Source organism: Pseudomyrmex gracilis, unplaced genomic scaffold (genome assembly GCF_002006095.1).
Source record: "Pseudomyrmex gracilis isolate BER0280 unplaced genomic scaffold, ASM200609v1 scaffold_49, whole genome shotgun sequence".
Classification (NCBI taxonomy): domain Eukaryota; kingdom Metazoa; phylum Arthropoda; class Insecta; order Hymenoptera; family Formicidae; genus Pseudomyrmex; species Pseudomyrmex gracilis.
Genome location: NW_018020633.1, coordinates 858,553 through 876,867, shown reverse-complemented (window position 1 = coordinate 876,867; position 18,315 = coordinate 858,553). Strand labels below are relative to the sequence as shown.

At 42.6% G+C, this 18,315-nt stretch overlaps 1 protein-coding gene and 2 non-coding genes across 3 annotated transcripts in view; all 3 read right to left on the bottom strand.

Annotated features, from left to right (window-relative positions):
* LOC109853492 overlaps nucleotides 1-15,810 on the bottom strand; it is a gene marked incomplete at its 3' end in the record, with an annotated part of 40,673 nt that extends 24,863 nt beyond the window's left edge. The window contains exon 1 of the mRNA XM_020425671.1: nucleotides 15,503-15,810. Coding sequence (XP_020281260.1) covers nucleotides 15,503-15,718 — 216 coding nt within the window. The remainder of the gene's footprint in view (nucleotides 1-15,502) is intronic.
* A 597-nt stretch (nucleotides 15,811-16,407) lies between these two features.
* Trnat-agu lies at nucleotides 16,408-16,481 on the bottom strand. The gene has a single exon. It is a non-coding gene; the product is annotated as a tRNA-Thr (tRNA).
* A 465-nt stretch (nucleotides 16,482-16,946) lies between these two features.
* On the bottom strand, nucleotides 16,947-17,020 carry Trnan-guu. The gene has a single exon. It is a non-coding gene; the product is annotated as a tRNA-Asn (tRNA).
* Nucleotides 17,021-18,315: the final 1,295 nt, after the last annotated feature.

The window sequence follows — 18,315 nt, the reverse complement described above, 5'->3', positions numbered from 1 at the left end:
CCCCGCGCTATTTTCTCTCGCGCAACGCTTCGTAACGAGCGGAAATCCTTTCTCCTTCTCTGTCTCGGCTCTTCTCGTCATCGTTCCCCTTACCGGTGCCATCGGCCAGTCATCGAGTGGCTCTCCCGGATTCGTTAAGAAATCCCGGCTGCATGTGCGCAATGCACCTTGCATCTTTGCGTAGAAGTAAAGATGGGATTCTTGGATTCAAACAGAAAGACGCAAACATTTTCGCTCACTTTGCGACGCTTCCTGAATTGAATGCGTAATGACTGTCGATGATTTTTAGACCATCGCGGCGTAGAAAACGATGTTATTCATTCGATGACTTCGTCGATAAGAGATACGCGTGTCTCTCATGGCTTCTTCGAAAGTCTTATACGTCGTTATTTCCAATAGAAGTTGCAATGCAAATCGCGCGCGCGTGAACACATTTCATTGTAAATTATAAGAATATTTTATAAATATAAATATAAAATTTGTACTGTTGTTGTATATTTAATCACGATCTCCGTTACCGCGTACGAAATGTATCGTACATCGCGCGGAAATGGCAACGGAACTTTTCTCAAAGTTTATGGCATCACGTCGTCTGTTTGTCACTTCGCTTATTGTCAGAAGAAATGGCAGAAGAGGATTAAGAAGAAGTACGAGTGGCGAAACATAGTGGCGGACGCCAGTTGGAAGAAGGCGAAGAGCAACGAAATGAAACGTTCGCAAACGAGTCACGATCCCCTAATTAGGCGACTAAATACCGCTGACGTTTTTTGCCGTTGCAATATTATCATATTTAGTATGCGCACTTAGGAAGCCGGCTTAAATAAGCCCCAGGACCGAGCGAGCTCGGAAGCTCCGCGCCGGGGCGAGAGCACGAAGTGCAATAAGTTTCACTGGTCGAGCTGCACGTCGTATTTCTGCAGGAGCTTTAAACTGGTTCACGTGCTGGCGTGTCTTAACATGGCCGCGTGTGAAGCCGAGGAAAAAAAAAACAACTGCCATCAAGGAAAAAGCGACTTCGACTGCTCTCGATTGGACGAACCGGCAGTCGATGTTGCTTCGCTCTTCGATTCGTTGGCTTCGAGCGGCGTTGAAATCTCCTCTCTATCACGGCTGCGAATTGCATTCGCATTTCCGGCCATTTTGCGAACTTCGCGTCAATGTGAATGAAGAATTCAGTGACAGTATAAATAGAAAAGAAATATTCATCGATATGCAATCGATAATATTTCTCTTATATGTAAATCTGTCGAATTAAGATACTGTTAATGCGATATCGTTGAATCTGACTATTTTTTTTTACCGAGAATCGATTTATGAGAAGAGTAACGGGAAGTTGGAGCGAAGATAAGGAGAGGGAGTATCAAGTCGCGCGTCAAGCTGGCATTTCTGGCGAAGGTGTCATGGGGGTGACGTTGGCGAAGACGTTTAAGAAAAGTTTTGGAAGAGAGAGAAAAGGTCGAACGATGGACGGGCCAGAAGAGGGAGAAAGAAGAAACGACTGAAAGAGCGAGAAGCAGGAGCAGACTACGAGAGGTTCTAATTTACCGGGACGCAGGGACTTTACGTCTGAGGCTGGAGCTAACTGCTAATTTAAGGGTTAATTCCTTGGGAGACAAGTTGGCAGAGTTACGGCGAAAATATTCATGGCATTATGCATATGCTTAGGCGGACAAGAGAGAACGTCGCTAATAAAAATTAAAAAGTCTAATTGCGAAAGAGTCGTCTTAACACCATTAAGATTCCTATCAATTTCCTCGTCGAGTCAGGCATTGAACTTTCTGTCACTGTCAGAAATTATGATTTTGTTTCACCATTAAGCCATTGGATGTAACGATATCTCTAATTTTTTATATATATCTTTACATCTTTATTAAATATAAAAAAAATTTAAAAAAATTAAAATAAGTAAACCTTGCCACGTATTAAATTTTTTACGCTCGAATTTTAATGTTAAAAATTCTGAGCAGGTAATTTTTTTAAACTGCAAAAATATATATATTATTGCCAAATGTGCGTAATATTATTTCCGTGTGAAATTACGCTTGATTCCCTAAAACAGACTTAAATTATAGAAATGTTCCACAGTATTCAATAAATTACTGTTTCCGAGCAACCGTGTAAGAATGTATACGGTTCAAAGGGGGGTTCGGAAAGAACTTTTCGCGTTTAAATTTCAATCGAAACTAATAAAATATTCCTTCCTTAAATATCTTTTCCCATCGAAGGAGAGACGCACCCTCGCGCCGTACCAAATCGTCTTTCGTCTGCATCGTCGCTTTCGTAATTTGATTTTCGCCTCGGGCGACGAAGGGCCATTGCAATTTTGTACTTCGACTTCTCAGCCCCGCGCGATGTCCCCGCCCAGTGCTCGCCGACATATTGAATTGGCAATTGTATACGCAGAATGGAGAAGCGCAACAGGAATGACGAAAAGAAGTCTCTTACGTGGGTGAAAACGGCACTCTGGGGTGACCTTACAATGAAATATACTCACCCTTTCGGCTACTGTCGCGATTCGCTCTAGAGACCGGGATTGAAAGTCCCGGAAAGAGAGACCTCAGTATAACACTTAGATATTTCTTTTAACGTAATCATTTCAACATTGCGCGATATATCGACGATGTGTAATAATTGGCTAAGTTTATTAAAAATTAAAACAAAGTAAAAATCACCTTTCCGTCAACTTCAATTTTTACTTGCAGTTGTTGGAAAAATTATACGCTGTGTGTGAAAGTTTTCACGAAAACATTTAATCTAAATAACAAAGATTTTGTATATGTGCGTATATATTGCACCTACGCGTAACAGAAACGTTTACACGTAAAAATACGCGAGAGTAACACAAATAATTTAATAAATAATTCTTCGCTCTTGCGATTATTTCTTGCTTCATTAAATGCTTGATGAATCTTTCATACACACGATGTTAATTTAAAAGCTGCGTGATGTCGTTTGCACTTCGTAACTTTCGTCGCTACGTCGGTGTGGCTGCGTTTGTGGTGAGTAAAAAAGTCGCACGAGGGTTGAAAAGCCCGACAGGAGGTTGACAGTCGGATTTGTACATTTTAAGTAGTAAGCCGGCTCTGTTCCGCTTTCCTTCGGTCCCTTATTTCGCGCGATAAATAAGGCTGTAACTTCGCAGCGAGGGCGATAATTAAATCGAGACATTTCGAGCGTTTACCACGTTTTTTTCACTTTTCGCCCGGAATTGAATGCTAAAGATACATAGATATCTTAAATAACAACAAGATAATCGCGCGCGTTTGTCGAGCTATCATGAAAAAAAAAAACCCAGAGCAAAATATTTTGTATTTATTTCCTCCATTTTTTTAATATATTGCGCAAAGCACGAAATTAGTAAATTAGCTAATTCGATGATCAAGAATCGTATTTGCAATAAACGGAGTTATAGGCTATCATCTTGTTAGTAACACTAGGTGAAGTACGATATCGCTGTCATTAAAACAGCCGAGTTACGATATTCAACTCCCTACCCCGACCGTCAAAGAGCCACGTTCGCCGAGACGAGAGCCGCGCTTGTAAAAATAAAGAAAATTTATTTACGTAATTTGAGCGGAAGCCGAGAGAGAGCTCGCATTCTGCGATCTCGCGTCTCTTCTTCTCGCACTTTCGTCGTCGTCGTCGTCGCACTCTACGTCGACATCAACGACCTGGTCGACACAGCGGTGGTACAGCGCCGCGCGGAGAATGGCAATATAGTTTCCCTAATGGCGCTTAAAAATCTTGAGAGGGCGATATTAAGAATGCGACTACCGACGCCCGGATCCTGAAACGCGAGACAAAGATCAAGCGAAAACAAAATGGATCTTACATGTCTAAAACCGACATTTTTTTTATCGATTTCTCAGAATTCGCACGATAAATCATCTGAAAAAAAAAAATTGTGAAGTGCCAATTATCATTAGCGTTCTTTTTGACGAGAGATAAGTTCTCTATAACATTGCGCTTATAAAAATATCTTAAGAAGACGATATTAAGAATGTGACTACGACGGGAAGGAACCGAGAGGTGATGGGAAGGGATACGAGAGGACGGTCCAGGATGGAGAACAAGCCGGAGGTGGTTACGAGGGTGGGAGTTAGCAGCCGTGGTTAATCACCGTAAGACAACCGGAGAAATGAGCGAACAGTAACGCAGGGGTGGTTTGTCTTTCTCCTCGGAAGGAAAGTCCGAAGACGGTGGGATCGGGGTGGAATTTAAAAGAGTGTCGAGTGGCGCGCGGCGCTGAACAGGGGAAAAAACGCGAAGAAATTAAAGATGAACCTTCAGCGAAATGGGGCGTGAGTTTATAAGGACTCTCCGCTTTTCGAGATATTCGCGCCAACTTCCTACGCGTTTTATACCCGAGCCGAGTGCCATCTCGTTGGCTCGATCGAGTCATGTCTTGAAAATAAAATTCTTTTTACACGTCTGTGTAAAAGAAACATGAGCTCTCGCGCAAATAAGATTCGTCATATAAATATTACCACCGCGTAATTGCAAAATTTGAAAACATTTAAAAATTTCGCACAAATTAAAATTTTTTAATTTTCTTACGAAACAAAGATGGCAAAGCCTCAGAAGTAAACTTCACCTAAAAAGCAAAATGGCAACGCTATCTCCTGAATACAAAATATCAATCAACTGCAGGGGTGGCTTGCGCGAGAAAAATACTCGGTAATTATAATAGGATCCCTGCACCCACGATGCCGACCCCTGTACGTAAATACAGTCGGCATGATTACTTTACGAGAAGATTTCGATTTCTTTTGAAGAGTCGTAGCACTTAAAAAAAGCACCCCATTGTTTCGCAACGTCGACGAAATCCCCGACGCATTTCTCACGTTGTAATTTCCAAGATCAATCATTTCAATGTGTTATCGAATGCGACTTAAAAGTTGATTTATTTGCAAAGCACTTATTATCATGTAAAAATCAACATGTAATGATGACAGATGTAATTCTGACCTCGCATAGTACGGTATTCCAGTTGTAACGTTCGGCTTCCATTTTTCTTTCGTCCGGGCGTCCCCTTCGAGGTCAGAAAATCCACGTCCGACCCAACCCGCGCAAGGGGGCGGCGGGCATTATAACGAATCCTCGCGGAAATTAAAGGAAGGACCCTTTATGTATTCTCCGGAGAATTCATACGTAGCCGGTTAATTACGAAATTCAAATTAACGCGAAAAATAGCGGCAGATCCCCGACGTGGGGTCCGACGGGGTTTTTAAGGATCTCTCGCTTTTTAAGGCTACAGACTCGCGTTTTCTCCGCGCACTGGCCTAGCAGTCCGTTATTTACCTACTCGAGGTTTTAATTACCAACCCTCTCCCTCCCCTCCCGACTTTCCACGGCGGACAGAAAAGTAATCTTGGAAGTATGTGAAAGCAGCTCGGTGAATTCACGTAGTAGCCGGACGTTAGGAACAAAGTAGATGTATCGGGTCTGAGCCCCAACCCCATTCTTAATGAATACGAGAAACCATGTATGCTTGAGAAGTGCGTTTTTGCTCGGAAACTTAATTGTCTGGTTTATTCGCTTCGAGTAAAATTACGTATATATCGCATAATAAATATAATTCGCGATACCGAGCGTGTAGGCGGAGTATCTTTGTCCAACATGATTTTAGCCGCGTTTCTATTTTTATTTTTGACAGTTTCACGCGCGATATTGCGCGAAACAGACCGGGATACTACTGTTGCTGCTGCGGTTGCTATCTGCGCGAAGTCTCTAGTGATTCGCATAAATCGCGCGCCTATATAGAAAGCCATAACCGCTCCCAATCGTGTGCACAAACGTCGGCACAGACGTCGCGAGCGAGTAGCTGTAGGGTAATAATGCTTGTTTGCCCAAATGTGCGCGCGGCAACTCCGGTGAAAACCGATGGCGATGCCTCCCGTCGTAGACGCGATGCCGTGCTGTATCGGAGTTACGAGCGACATAAAAAGTTACAGTTACATTATAATAAGCTGCCGGCAGCATACGCCTCGCGCGAAAAGAGGGAAAGAACGACTCTCCGGCAAGTTTATACGTCACCGCCGAATGTAAATTCGCGCGGAGAAGGGCAACCACGAGTCCGCGACTTATCGTGGCGTAAAAGCAAAAGTCCCGATTATTGGCGTTTAAAAGCTCGCAACGGGAAAAGAAAGTTTCTCGCCGAAGAACGCGAGGAAAAACGACGAGAGAGATCTTCGCGCCGTCGTCAACGAGGAGAAGTGAAGCCAATACCGATGTCAATACCGTCGTTTCCTTCGCGTCTTTATTTGCTGTTCGTTTCAGACGAATAACACAGGTCGAAACGCGGTTACCGGCAATCAACGCGATATGGCGTGTAGGTACGGTCGCGCGTACGCGTTCTCGCTCACAACCGCGTGCAAATATAAAGCGACCGTTCGGCGAGACGAAGTCGGAATAAACGGAAATTACCGAGGCCATCTTGTAATTATACGGCTAATAGGAAGGTAATTTAGTGTCTCGAACTCGAGTTACCAGCGCGGCGGCGGCCGCCGGTAGCCCGCGTCGGCGGCGGCCTTCGCGGAAAATTAAAATAATAAACGGCATCGTTAGGATTCATCATCTGATTTTAATTTCCATTCCGAAATGATTGCGCATTATCTCCGGGGCCGCCCCGTAACACCGTTTCTAGATTTACTGCTCGAGGGCCGAGCCAGACGTTCGCTCGTTCCTTCCTCCATCCGCTTCAATTTTCGTCCTCTTCTTATTCTTTTAACATTTTTCCCGCCAAGTTTTCTTGGTATATACGCGCTCTCGCCTCTCGCGTTTTGGCGATTTTATATTGCGAAAAACGGATATATATTTCGACTCCAATCGAAAATTCGCGATCATTTTCGCGTCCTGATCGAAATGTCAATTGTCGAGGTGAAATTTGGTGACACGCAATTCGAATAATGAAATCGTAAGATTACATAAGCTACTTCATGTTATTCATTCTAGAGATTAAAAATAATATTAATGAAAATATTGCGTCGTTGCTACGAGAGTTAGCATCTACATTGGACACGAACGAAATAAAATTGTGTGAATAATTGAACGGAGTTGCTACTTCGTGTGTGTCTCATAAAACATATCAATAAATTAAAAGCTCGTTCGCTGTAGACCGTTGTCATATTCGTTGTTAGAGTCGTTGCGGCAGATTAAAAATTACACATTCATAAGTCGCTACTCGGTTTTGCGAATTATATCGTATCGCGCTTATTCGCTAGTCGTCGCGTTAACTGCCATACTAATCTTGCTTATCGAAAAGATTAAAGACAATGAAAATGCATAGTTGAAATGAAACGCAAAACGCTGTTATACTTGTTTTTTCTTGTTTTTTTTTTTTTTTTTAAATTGTCGCGGGATTTTACATATACAAATATTGCGCTAGTTCGTATTGAAAAAGTTTAGTGCGCACATTGTTGCGCGCGGATTTCTAATAAAACCTCGGCAGTGTATGACACGTAGCCTTCCCAATAAAACCGTGTCGATAAAGCAGTCAACTTTGTCGACTTTGTCGCTATTACGAGCGTTACACGTTTATTCGCCGGATGCAGTCAACGTTTTATGATTTCAACGTGTAAAACAGCACGCTTTAACCAGGTGGGCTTTTTCGAGTCAGAGAGGATAATGAAAGCGGTCGTTTCGGCTAACCATTTATCAATATTCCGGTGTATTTATGCGGCGGTATGAATATTTTAATGATATTTTCCGGTCTCGATGGAGATTTGAAATTTTCAACCTCGGGATATACGGTCGTTATTCGTTTCGAAATTAGAGAGTAAAATAATATCGACTGCACTAATACAATTTTCAGACACTAAAACCGATATATAATCACGTGCGTTTTGTGTATCTCTGGTAAAATATTTTACACTTAACCTGGTTTTGTCAAATGAAGATTTACACGGAAAACAATTTGTATCGATTCTATCACCGAATTTAGTGATTCCTGTGCTCAATCGTCGAAAAAAAAAAAAAAAAAAAAAAACAACTCCTATTTTCCCTGTTCTTCTTTTCGCCGTTGTTGCACAAGCGCTAATTATATTTCTGGTGGCGTTACGTTGTCACGCGGAAAAAATATTTTAACGCCCGGTTTTTTTCCCACCGAGGGCGATCAAAAACCTCACCGCGGCAACAACGTTGCGTGAAAAAATTACGGTCGACAATTTTTTTTCGGAATCCCCTATCATTCCTCGTTCGTTTCTACGGACTACGCGTTATCACGATCGTTACCGCAGTCAGAACACGCGGCCACACATTAGGCACGATTTTTGAAAATAAATATAAAATATATTTTGCAAAAAGCTCTCTCAAACTTGTAAATTAAAATACTGTAAAAGACCTCGACACATACAAGAGCACAATAATAATTACTAAGTATACAACATGAACATATTGTTTACATTACATAATTGATATACGCGTTGCAATAATTGTTATTGTTAATTAATGATTTATTATTATCTCCACGTTTAGGTTTATTGTTGTTTTAATTGGCTTTATTACATCATAGGGAGATAAACTTTATCACCTTCGCAGTCCGCATGCAGTTCTCGCCGCATAATAGGAGTGTCCGCCGACGAAACGTAGAAAGTATATTACTAGCGCTGGTTCGCGCGGCCCCGCTCGTAGGAGCTGACATAATTTTTATGCGCGCGCGCGCCAACGAATACGGTGATGTTAGCATACATGTTCCGGACCGGTAGGACAGAATTTCCTCGCGTTGACTTCTGATTTAACGCGTGTTCCTACGCGCGGGTTGTAATAACGCTTTGTCATATCAGGCGTGGAACTTAAATCAGCTCACTCAAATGTGCCCGCAATGTAACGGCGAACAAGACAGCTCTCGTAAATGCGCTGCAACTCGAGGAGAACAATGCGCTATTTTTTTCCCTACTTTTTTACTGGAGAGCAGCAAGTTGTCTTGTATCGGCACGCGTATTAAGTTTGTGAGATTTACTAATTGATAACACGTAAAATTGTGAAGTGACTAAACAATTTACTACTATTGTAATAAAAATCAATTTTCATGTCGCGTACGTGTCGTTTTGTTTGCGTAATAATTTTTTTGTTTTATCGAATTGTTTACTGAACAATCGCGCGCGATAAAAGAAGGCGCGAAAAAATAGAGGGACAGCGCCGTGAATACCGCCGGAAGCATAAACTTTCCTATCGGTGCGCGAATATCACACATAACGGTAACCCCGCGTTCGTGTCGGCCCCTAAATCTTCCCCTTTGCCGCGCGCGAGCGGTCGAGGATACGAAACTTCGGAATACCTCGAGAAAGGAGTCCGATTGTCTACGGGTGTACGGTTAGGTAAGTGGCTAATTAACATTACAACTACCCGCTAGGAGTTCTCCATCCCCGCCGTTGCCGCTGCCGCCGACGACGACGACGACGTCGCCGTGGTTCCTCAGCGACGACGACTGCCGACACTCGCGTACTCGTAGTCGTTGTAATTTAAGTGTGCCACCGAAGACACGGTTTCGCCGCGCGACGCCAGGCATTATCATGGTAATTTGTTAGAAACAAACATTATAATTCGAGAAGGCCGTAGCAGCGGGGTGCGAGAGACGATGGTTGCTTTCAGGGGGAGGAAGGAGGAGGAGAAGAAAGAGGAGGAGAAGTGTGAATTCGTTGTCGGCGGCGTCGTTCGCGGGGGGAGGGATGGCCGGGTCGTCGTCTAGAGAGAACGAAGCAGCGAGAGCCCCGAAGAAAAGGGGGACACGACAAGGAGGTTGGTGCGAGAATCGCGGGCAAGGGTTGAGACTTGGTACCCAAGTTAAAGGCGTAAGATCCGCCGTGTTTTGGACAGTGTCCATTGTCTCGGGATTATTTATTAGAGACGGCGCCGTTGACTTCGCCTTCTCCTCCGGTTGCTCGCGAAGAGGAGGCGAAGACCGAGCTAAGATGGCGCGTTACGCCATATAACGGGGCGCCGGGATTTATATCTCGGTCCTACTACCAAGACGCCATTATGCCACTGTCGTGGCCGGAACTCACCTCCCGCCCTCCTCTCTCTCTCCTTGTTCGTTCCCTGCCGTGGCTATAGGTGCTCGAGGATCTTCTGTCCGCAAGTCTTCATCGTCGGTGATTCAATGGCGATTAAGGCGTTTCAAATGGGCTTTCGGCTACCGAGCGATATGTATCGGACATAAAATGGAAATAGCTTGGTAATTCCGCCCGAGTTCGCTGCCGGGAATTACAATTTCATTGTTTCCATCGGATTCTACGATTGAGTAACGAGAAAGACGACGGTCGGAAGATATCTCGATCCTCTTTACGACTTTATTTCACTAGTTATGTCATCGAATTATATTTTTCCTCAAAATAGAAGAAAAAAATATTTAAAGATATGCGATATAATACAAGTGAAAAAAATCGGGTGTGAAACAGCACACGTAGTTATTTTTGCTCAAGCCGGAACTCAGATACGAGGCCGAGAGCGGTGCTCCCCCCGAAAGCTGCGCAAAAAAGAAGGAAGGAGAAAGAGAGAGATCGGACGGATATCTTTGGAGCCGAGGATGGTGCGAGGAGAGTCTCGAGAACTCGAGCAGCCGCCACTAAAATCCGTGCCGCGCGCCACTTCCTGCGCGAGCCGTGGAATTATTAGATATGCAACCGCGACGGCTCGCCTCCTACGGGCATTATTAAACTTAGTTATGAATGCCCATTAAAACTGTAAAGGAAATGCATTAGCCCGCCAAGGCGTCCCACGGATGACAAAGCCACCTCCCGCGGAACGAGAGCCATCCACTTCGCCAACCCTCATCCGTTAGAACACACGATTCGATACGCTTGGCGATCGAGACGATCATTTGCGCGACAAGAAAAAAAACTCGTCGTTAAAAAAAAAAAATAAAATATTTTACTATACCGTCGATTATTTCTTATGTCGCCTATTAGAAAATCAATATAAATTTTTCAATCACATTGTAAACTGGATTTTGAAAAAATTCAGATATTTAATGTTCCACAACTGATTGTGTGTGTGTATATAAGCTTGCTCTAGTTCGCGCAAGTGATCTAAGGAAGTTACGGAGAACCAAATTCTGAAGATATCTTTAGAGATTATGGGTTCCAAGGGCTCGATGATCGCTCGGCTTTTGTTGATGTCGGTCCTTGGACGCGGCCAGTCGGGTTACAAAGACACGCTACCGCGTTATCACAAGGGCTGTTCGGAGAAGTCTCTGCGAGGGGTTATTAGCGCGGAATTATTGTCATTGCGGGAACCTCGCAGCCCTTTCACAGCTCATAGGCTATACACGTGGCGATAATGGACGCCCGGTTCCTTTCAAGACTAAGGGCGTATTCCGTATTTTAACGGGCGGCTTTGACAATGGACCACCGTCGTTCTTGTATACGACTTCGCGGCTGCGAGAGATAAAGGTGCCACTTCACCAGTACACGAGACACACATTCGCACTCTTACATCTTTGTGTATATTGAATGTACCACGGCGGCCTTGCTTCCGCCTTGGACGTCCAATAACATCGGCAATTCTGGTTTAAGCGTCTTCTTGACGACTCATTAAATTCCATTTCTGATGTCAAATAATTTTTACGACCTCTTCTTCCCACGTATATCTTGCTTATAACAAGTAATTAAAGTACAGAAACAACATCAACAATTCCCACAGTAAAACATTTTTATCGTCTAATTATTGCTTACATATATATATATATTTATTGCTCGACACATTCTCAATTGGGACATTAGCAGCGCACATTTCATTGGTAATGCAGCGCGATTATCTCTCCGAAGCTCTCGAGGGTGTGCGTATATATACATATATATCTATTAATAAATGAGTCGAGAGAGAAAGAGAAAAGTTTTGCCAGTTCACATAGGGTTACCGTTTTTTCCGCATCTCTGGCGGCGTGACGCTTCGAGTGCTCGAACAGACGCGGTAAAGGGAGAGAAAGAAAGACACAGTACGGAAGGGTACGTGGGAGGGAAAATGTATCCATGCAGGCGGCGGTACGAAATACGAATGCTGGGAAGAGGGATGAGCGCGGAGGTAGGACGGCCGATGTCTACCACAAAAGCCATTGTCCGCCACTTACTGAATTCGTCGAGCCTCCCTCGTTTCTCTCTCTCTCTCTCTCTTTCCACCCTCCCGCCTCCCTCCCGCCATATCCAGCGTATACAGAGAGCTACGCGCGCCACCCGATGTAAAACACTTCCCGTGAATTTTATTGCTCTAGGTACCTCCTCGTATACTTCCACGTTGCGCGGCGCCTAACCCGGCCAGGAACCGCCGGGAACCACCCCCGCGTTTGCTTATACGCGCGAATCTGACCGCGGGAACGTTCAGACGTACGTGCACGCACACGTGTAGGTATACGCGTGCGTTGTAGTTATTGCTTGTGTACACATAGAATGCGTGGCTCCACGTGTATTTACCACCGACGGCGGGTAGGCGGGTCCGCAGTTACAAATGTCACCGTAAAATTACTTTTTAATTATCGTCCACAGGATTTCGCTTATTACGCGATATTCCGCTCCGTTCCTGAGACGAAGGCGGCGGATGGAGTGAGGAAGAGAAGGGGGACGACGACGACGACGACGACGGCGGTGGCGGCGGCGGCGGTAGGAATTTGCCCGAAATTTTCTATTTTGTTCGCGCCACTGACCCTCGACCGTCGCGGCGCGAGTCCGGCTTTTAATTTAGATAAGATTGTCCCTTTTATACGTCGCGAGGCATATAGAAAAAGCCTCACGTAGAGACCCGTTGGCATCGTGCTCCGAAATCGAAGTAATTCTTACCTCGGTCGCGATTGCGATCGTCTGCGCTTCATGTTTTTAATCGCGGCGAATAGCTCGACGAAAAAAATGTGATATAAAGAATCACACACGATATAATATAAGCAAAACTGCATTACGGAAGATTTCGCGAAAAACTCTTAAAAATTTTAATTTTAATTAAACACTTCGTTCACACATATGTATTTCTATATTTTGTCTTTTAACGTTTATAATTATTTTTTAATCTCTAAAGTTAAGAAAGTTATTTTATATAAAACAGAGAAAAACATTGAAAAATAATGGGTCATCACAAAAGCTTATTATTTCACAAAATATCACATCCCAAAGAACATATAAATTGTCGCATCGTCTGTATCTTAAACGCATTTTAATCTTTTGAGTGAATTCTCGGTAACTCAACGACCCACAAAAAACCCTCGTTTGTTTCCAGCTGTGAAGTACCGAGGTCCTTGAAGAAGACAACGCCGCAAATGAAAAGTTCGGCCAAGAAGTGGCCCTCTCTTTCGTCCGCCGAAATATTATCTCGGCGACGGGCGCGGGCGATTCGTTTGCCCGGCGGTAAATTCGCGAATTAAAGAACTTATTCCATTTGGGCAGCCAAAGGGGTGTGAACGCTTTCGCGTTCGTATTATCTCTCGGCCCGGTCGTCGGAGACGGGGCAAAAAGGGAAAGAGAGCGTAACCGGCAGGAAGGCGAGGACGCGAAGGACGCGAGGGCCGGGAATGACCTGGCGAAAGGCGCGAGAGAAAGAGAAAGAGAGAAAGACCGAGAGAGTGATACATCCGCGGGAGAGGGAGAGAAAGAGAGGGCGCGTTTAGACGTTCGTTCCGCTGGTAACAAAGATAACTCTATGCAATAAAAATGATTCAAAGTTTCCCGCGGCGGATGGCGGTTCCGATGGCGGAGCGGTTGACAATGGCGCGTCTTTGTCTCCGTCCCGCGCCACACCGCCGTTCCCCGACCCTCCGCCACTTTTGCCCACCGCCGCCCTCGTCCGTATCCTGCGACACCTATCTTCCGGTTTAAAGTCCCGGCGTGCGCGCCAGAGAGGAACCTCGCTAACTTTTATTATTTACGACCGATATTTCAGCCAGGCCCGAGCGCATACAGCCCGGTAGCGCAAAGTGGTCTCCACGACGCGACGCGCCGTGTCGTCGACGTCGTTTAACGCAATCGAGACGCCTCTCGAGGGAGTCCGCCGGAGGGAGGAAAAAATGATAAAATTGTCTCATCTCTATCGCGTATCAACTTTGTTATCCTCATGTGTAACCACCCAAGGAACGTTCGATATTTTAATCGATTTCTAATTTCGAACAGTGATGAGTCGCTCTTGCTGATCTTGATAACGATTTGAATCGACAAAGCGAATGAAAAATTGTGTCAACGCGTTATATTAAAACGACAGCTGAGTGAAATTAAGCGAATACAAGGCTTATCGAATCAACGGATGAACGAGCGACGATCGGTACCGAGAGACCGCCAGAACCCTCCGAGACCGCACTTACCTCTCTTCTCCTCCTCGCCGCTCTCGCGGGTACCTTTATCTATCCAACCTATATACGTGTGCGCGTACGCATGACCCTTTCCCCGATGAAGGGTCTGAATTTGCATTTTATTCGCAGTCGTGGAACCGCGGGTCCGTCCGTGTGGGCAAACGCTTCTCCGCGGCGCGAACATTTATTTTAATTAAATTACTCCGGAGCGTCGAACAACCCATTTCCTATAAATTATCCCCTGGCCGCTCTTTTGCGCTCGCGCGCGCGCCGAGGCATTAACGTACCCGCTGATCCCACGGTGCCATTGAAATGAAATAAAAGCACCAGCGAGAACGAAACGTGCCGCCTGACCATTCTCGCCGCGATTCTGCTTCCCTTTCATTTACCGCGCAATCATTTCCCGCAAGTGTGCCGTTAAAACGCGCGGGCGACTAACCTTCGGCTTCCAACTTCAAGGAAACAATTTCTTGTCTTTCCTCTCAATTGTTTTCTAAATTTTTATCGATCTCTAACAACAACATTGCGTAAATACTTTTGCGTATATACAAAAAATTAATGACATAAAAATTAAATAAATTCGTATAAGTCTCTTCAAAATATTTACGATAATAATATACAATATAAGATGTAATTCAAAAAAAAAAGAAAGAAATTAAATTAAAAAAAAACATTCTGATACAATTTAAATTGAATATTTTGGCGTAAAACATTCGTGTGTTTAAAATAAAGAATAACAAAAAAATATGCTTTACACATACACACGTCATTATTTTAACTAAATAACTAATACTGTTTTCTATATTTGTATATTAAATGTAGAAAAGTGTAAACATAATATACATATGACGCTACAGAAGTAGCACAAGCGTGCAATAATGCCTTACGTAAACAATGTTAAAATTAATAATAAATTTTAATAAATGTTCTATGTGAATATATAATAAAACTATTTGTCTTATTTTTATATCCTCTATTTTGTAAAAGTTAAAATGTATAAAGAAACTGTAAGCATGTACACATTGAACGAGACAAAGTTATCTATCATCCGCAAGAGCAACGTGCGAAGAACGGCGCACGCGTTACCAGCTGACGCGCGGGCATTGTTAAAGTTAGGTTAGGTTGCACGATGTGCTTGTGGCAACTCGGCGCCGTTTCTCTCACACACATTCGATCGAAACTATATCTCGCAAAGCACGAGCATGCACGTAATGCGAAATAATCGTTAAAAGTAATTACCTGATATAGAACGTCTTCGTCGAGCTTGTCACGAACCGCTGCGACGTTGAACGTGAGCACACGGCACTCGTCGGCATTCTGATGGCACACGTACAGCACATTTTCACGAATTTCAAGAACGTTCCGCGTCTCCTTAGCCCCGCATGCCAAACTAGCTTTGATGTCCTTAAACAACCGTTTCTCGTTCAAGTTATACTTGTCAGTACACGATATCATTCTGCCGTGCGCGAACGACGACACGAGGTTAGAACGTTATGTGTGTGCACGCAGCTGTTACGACACCAGACGCGCTGCTGCCACGCGCGACAGTTGCCACCCCTGTATCAACAAACTTCGCGCCGCAATGACCTTGCAAAACAATCGTCTCGCGCGCGCACATTTCGGTTTCTTTATTTACCACGAGATACAAACGATACAAGTGATTTCACGGGAATAGTTTGCTTTGCATTAACGAGTCACAAATGTTGTAATATTATAATTATCGTCGAAATCGTAACAAATAAAGAGCAAGTATTTTCGCGCGAATAGAAGTGAACTAAAGACGCATACATATTCTTTATTGGAGATTGTGAATATTACAAGTAAGCAAATGCACTTATTTACGCAAATGTTTGAGATTATTATAAATATTATATCGATGAGACAGATCGTTCCAAATAATCTTTTTTTTTTTCTGTTTTTCTCTATTTTCTTTCTTTGTCTCATGCAATCTTCATTTTCTTTCTCTCTTTCTTACTCTGTTTCTTTTCTCTCTTCTTAAATACAACTTTTTTTTGTATATAACGTAAAATAAAATTGTTAAAAAACTTAATTTTAAATATTTTATTTCTGATATATATATATTTTAAAATAAATATTTCATGCAAGTTAAAAAAAAAATAAGCAAAAATTCAACTTCCTTTTCCAGGCCCCGGAGGGATTCGAACCCTCGATCTCCTGTTTACTAGACAGGCGCTTTAACCAACTAAGCCACGGCGCCGTTGAGGACTGGTGAGTATTTATCGTATATCCGTGAACACGAAATGCTACAAAAAATTTACGCATACTTTGATTTTAAAAATAAATTGTACGTACTATTTCTTTAGCGTAAATGAATCATATATTTATTATTACAGTTTACTTGAAGTATTAGGAATCTATTTTTTTATAACTTCGCGAAAAGAATATCACACACATTTGTGAAAACATATTTGTTATACATAACTTATTCAAAATATACTAATATAAATATCACAAGGTCATGTAAATACATACTTAAATTTTATCATTTTGTACATTTCTTTAGAAATCTTTTTTATATTTTATAAATTTATTAGTATTTACAATTTATTTTTACAAAAATTCTAAAATTTATAGAAGTTTTAAATAATTTATACGATAAACCATGATTATGATATACAATTCGGTGTAAAAATTTCAAACTTATAAAAATATAAAAAAATAACGCCCCCGGGTGGGCTCGAACCACCAACCTTTCGGTTAACAGCCGAACGCGCTAGCCGATTGCGCCACGGAGGCTCTCGAGATCCTCGCATTTAAAAAAACATAATCATTCCCTTACTCTTTTCTATGTATGTAATGTTGATTTTTTGTTGTGTTTACCGAACCTTACATGTTTACGTACCTTTTATATATCTTTTTAAACAAATACGCGTATATAAATTTTACAAATTATACAAATTTCTAGAAATATGTAAAAAATCGAAATTTATCAAAACAACATTAACACTGATATAAACTTAACGTACTAAATTATTTTTTAATGATAAATCTACGCTAAAAGAACAAGTAAGAGAGAGATTATTTTAATAAATGCTTAATTAGGAAAAAAAGATTAGCATTGACCGATTCCTTTGTGTGCGGAAAAATCGTGATTAGAAGCGTTGGCGGGGGCCTACAAATTACTTGGCGCATGCGAAGTGATTTGCAATTCATTTTCCGATAACGCCTGACGATGAATTACACTAAGTTTCACTGGAACTGTTTCTACCATTAGCGAAGTACCACTACTAGCGAATTTTCATATCTATTTGTGGCGTGAACCGTACGATACAAATCGAACAGATGTGTCGACGCAAGAAAACGGTCGACGATGAAATATCGCTTCGCGTTGGAATAAATTTGTTAGTTGAAGTTGTGCGTGTCGCGGCGATAATACCGCATGTGTGTGTGTACATAACGGGGAAATAGTCAGGCAGTTGCATCGAAACCATATACGGTTAATTAAATGGGGTCGGCTCATTAGTAACTGTCTATATGCAAGGCGATGGGCGAGACGCGATTGGAGGGTGGTCCCAAGGTGATTTATCCGTCACGATGGATCGCAGATGTTCGACTGGTACGCGACGCGGGTCATCACAATATCGTAATTAGGATGATAGCTTGTCTATATGTATGCACAATGAAAATGCACGTCTTGTTCAGATGCATAACATATATGTGGATTGTATAGAAAATAATTGTACCGCGCTTTGTGTAGTTAAGTGTTTTTAAAAAAAGAATAGTTTAATCACGTGCAAAGAGATAAGTGATAAGAAACCACATTGAAAAGAAGTATCAGTCATTAATGAATAATCTGAGTTCCGTCTTGAATTTTTTTGTCGTCATTTTTATATGTATTATCATCACATTCGTCTATCCATCTGTCATCCGTTAATCTATTTTATCTATTAGTCTGTTTAATATATTAACGAGATTATTATTCGTGAAATAATCAATGTTTCAATTGACGCCACAAAGTGCTACGTACATGTATACAATGTCATCGCGAAATTTGCTTTCGCTGGAAGGAGACCTTCCGGTGTTCGACTATG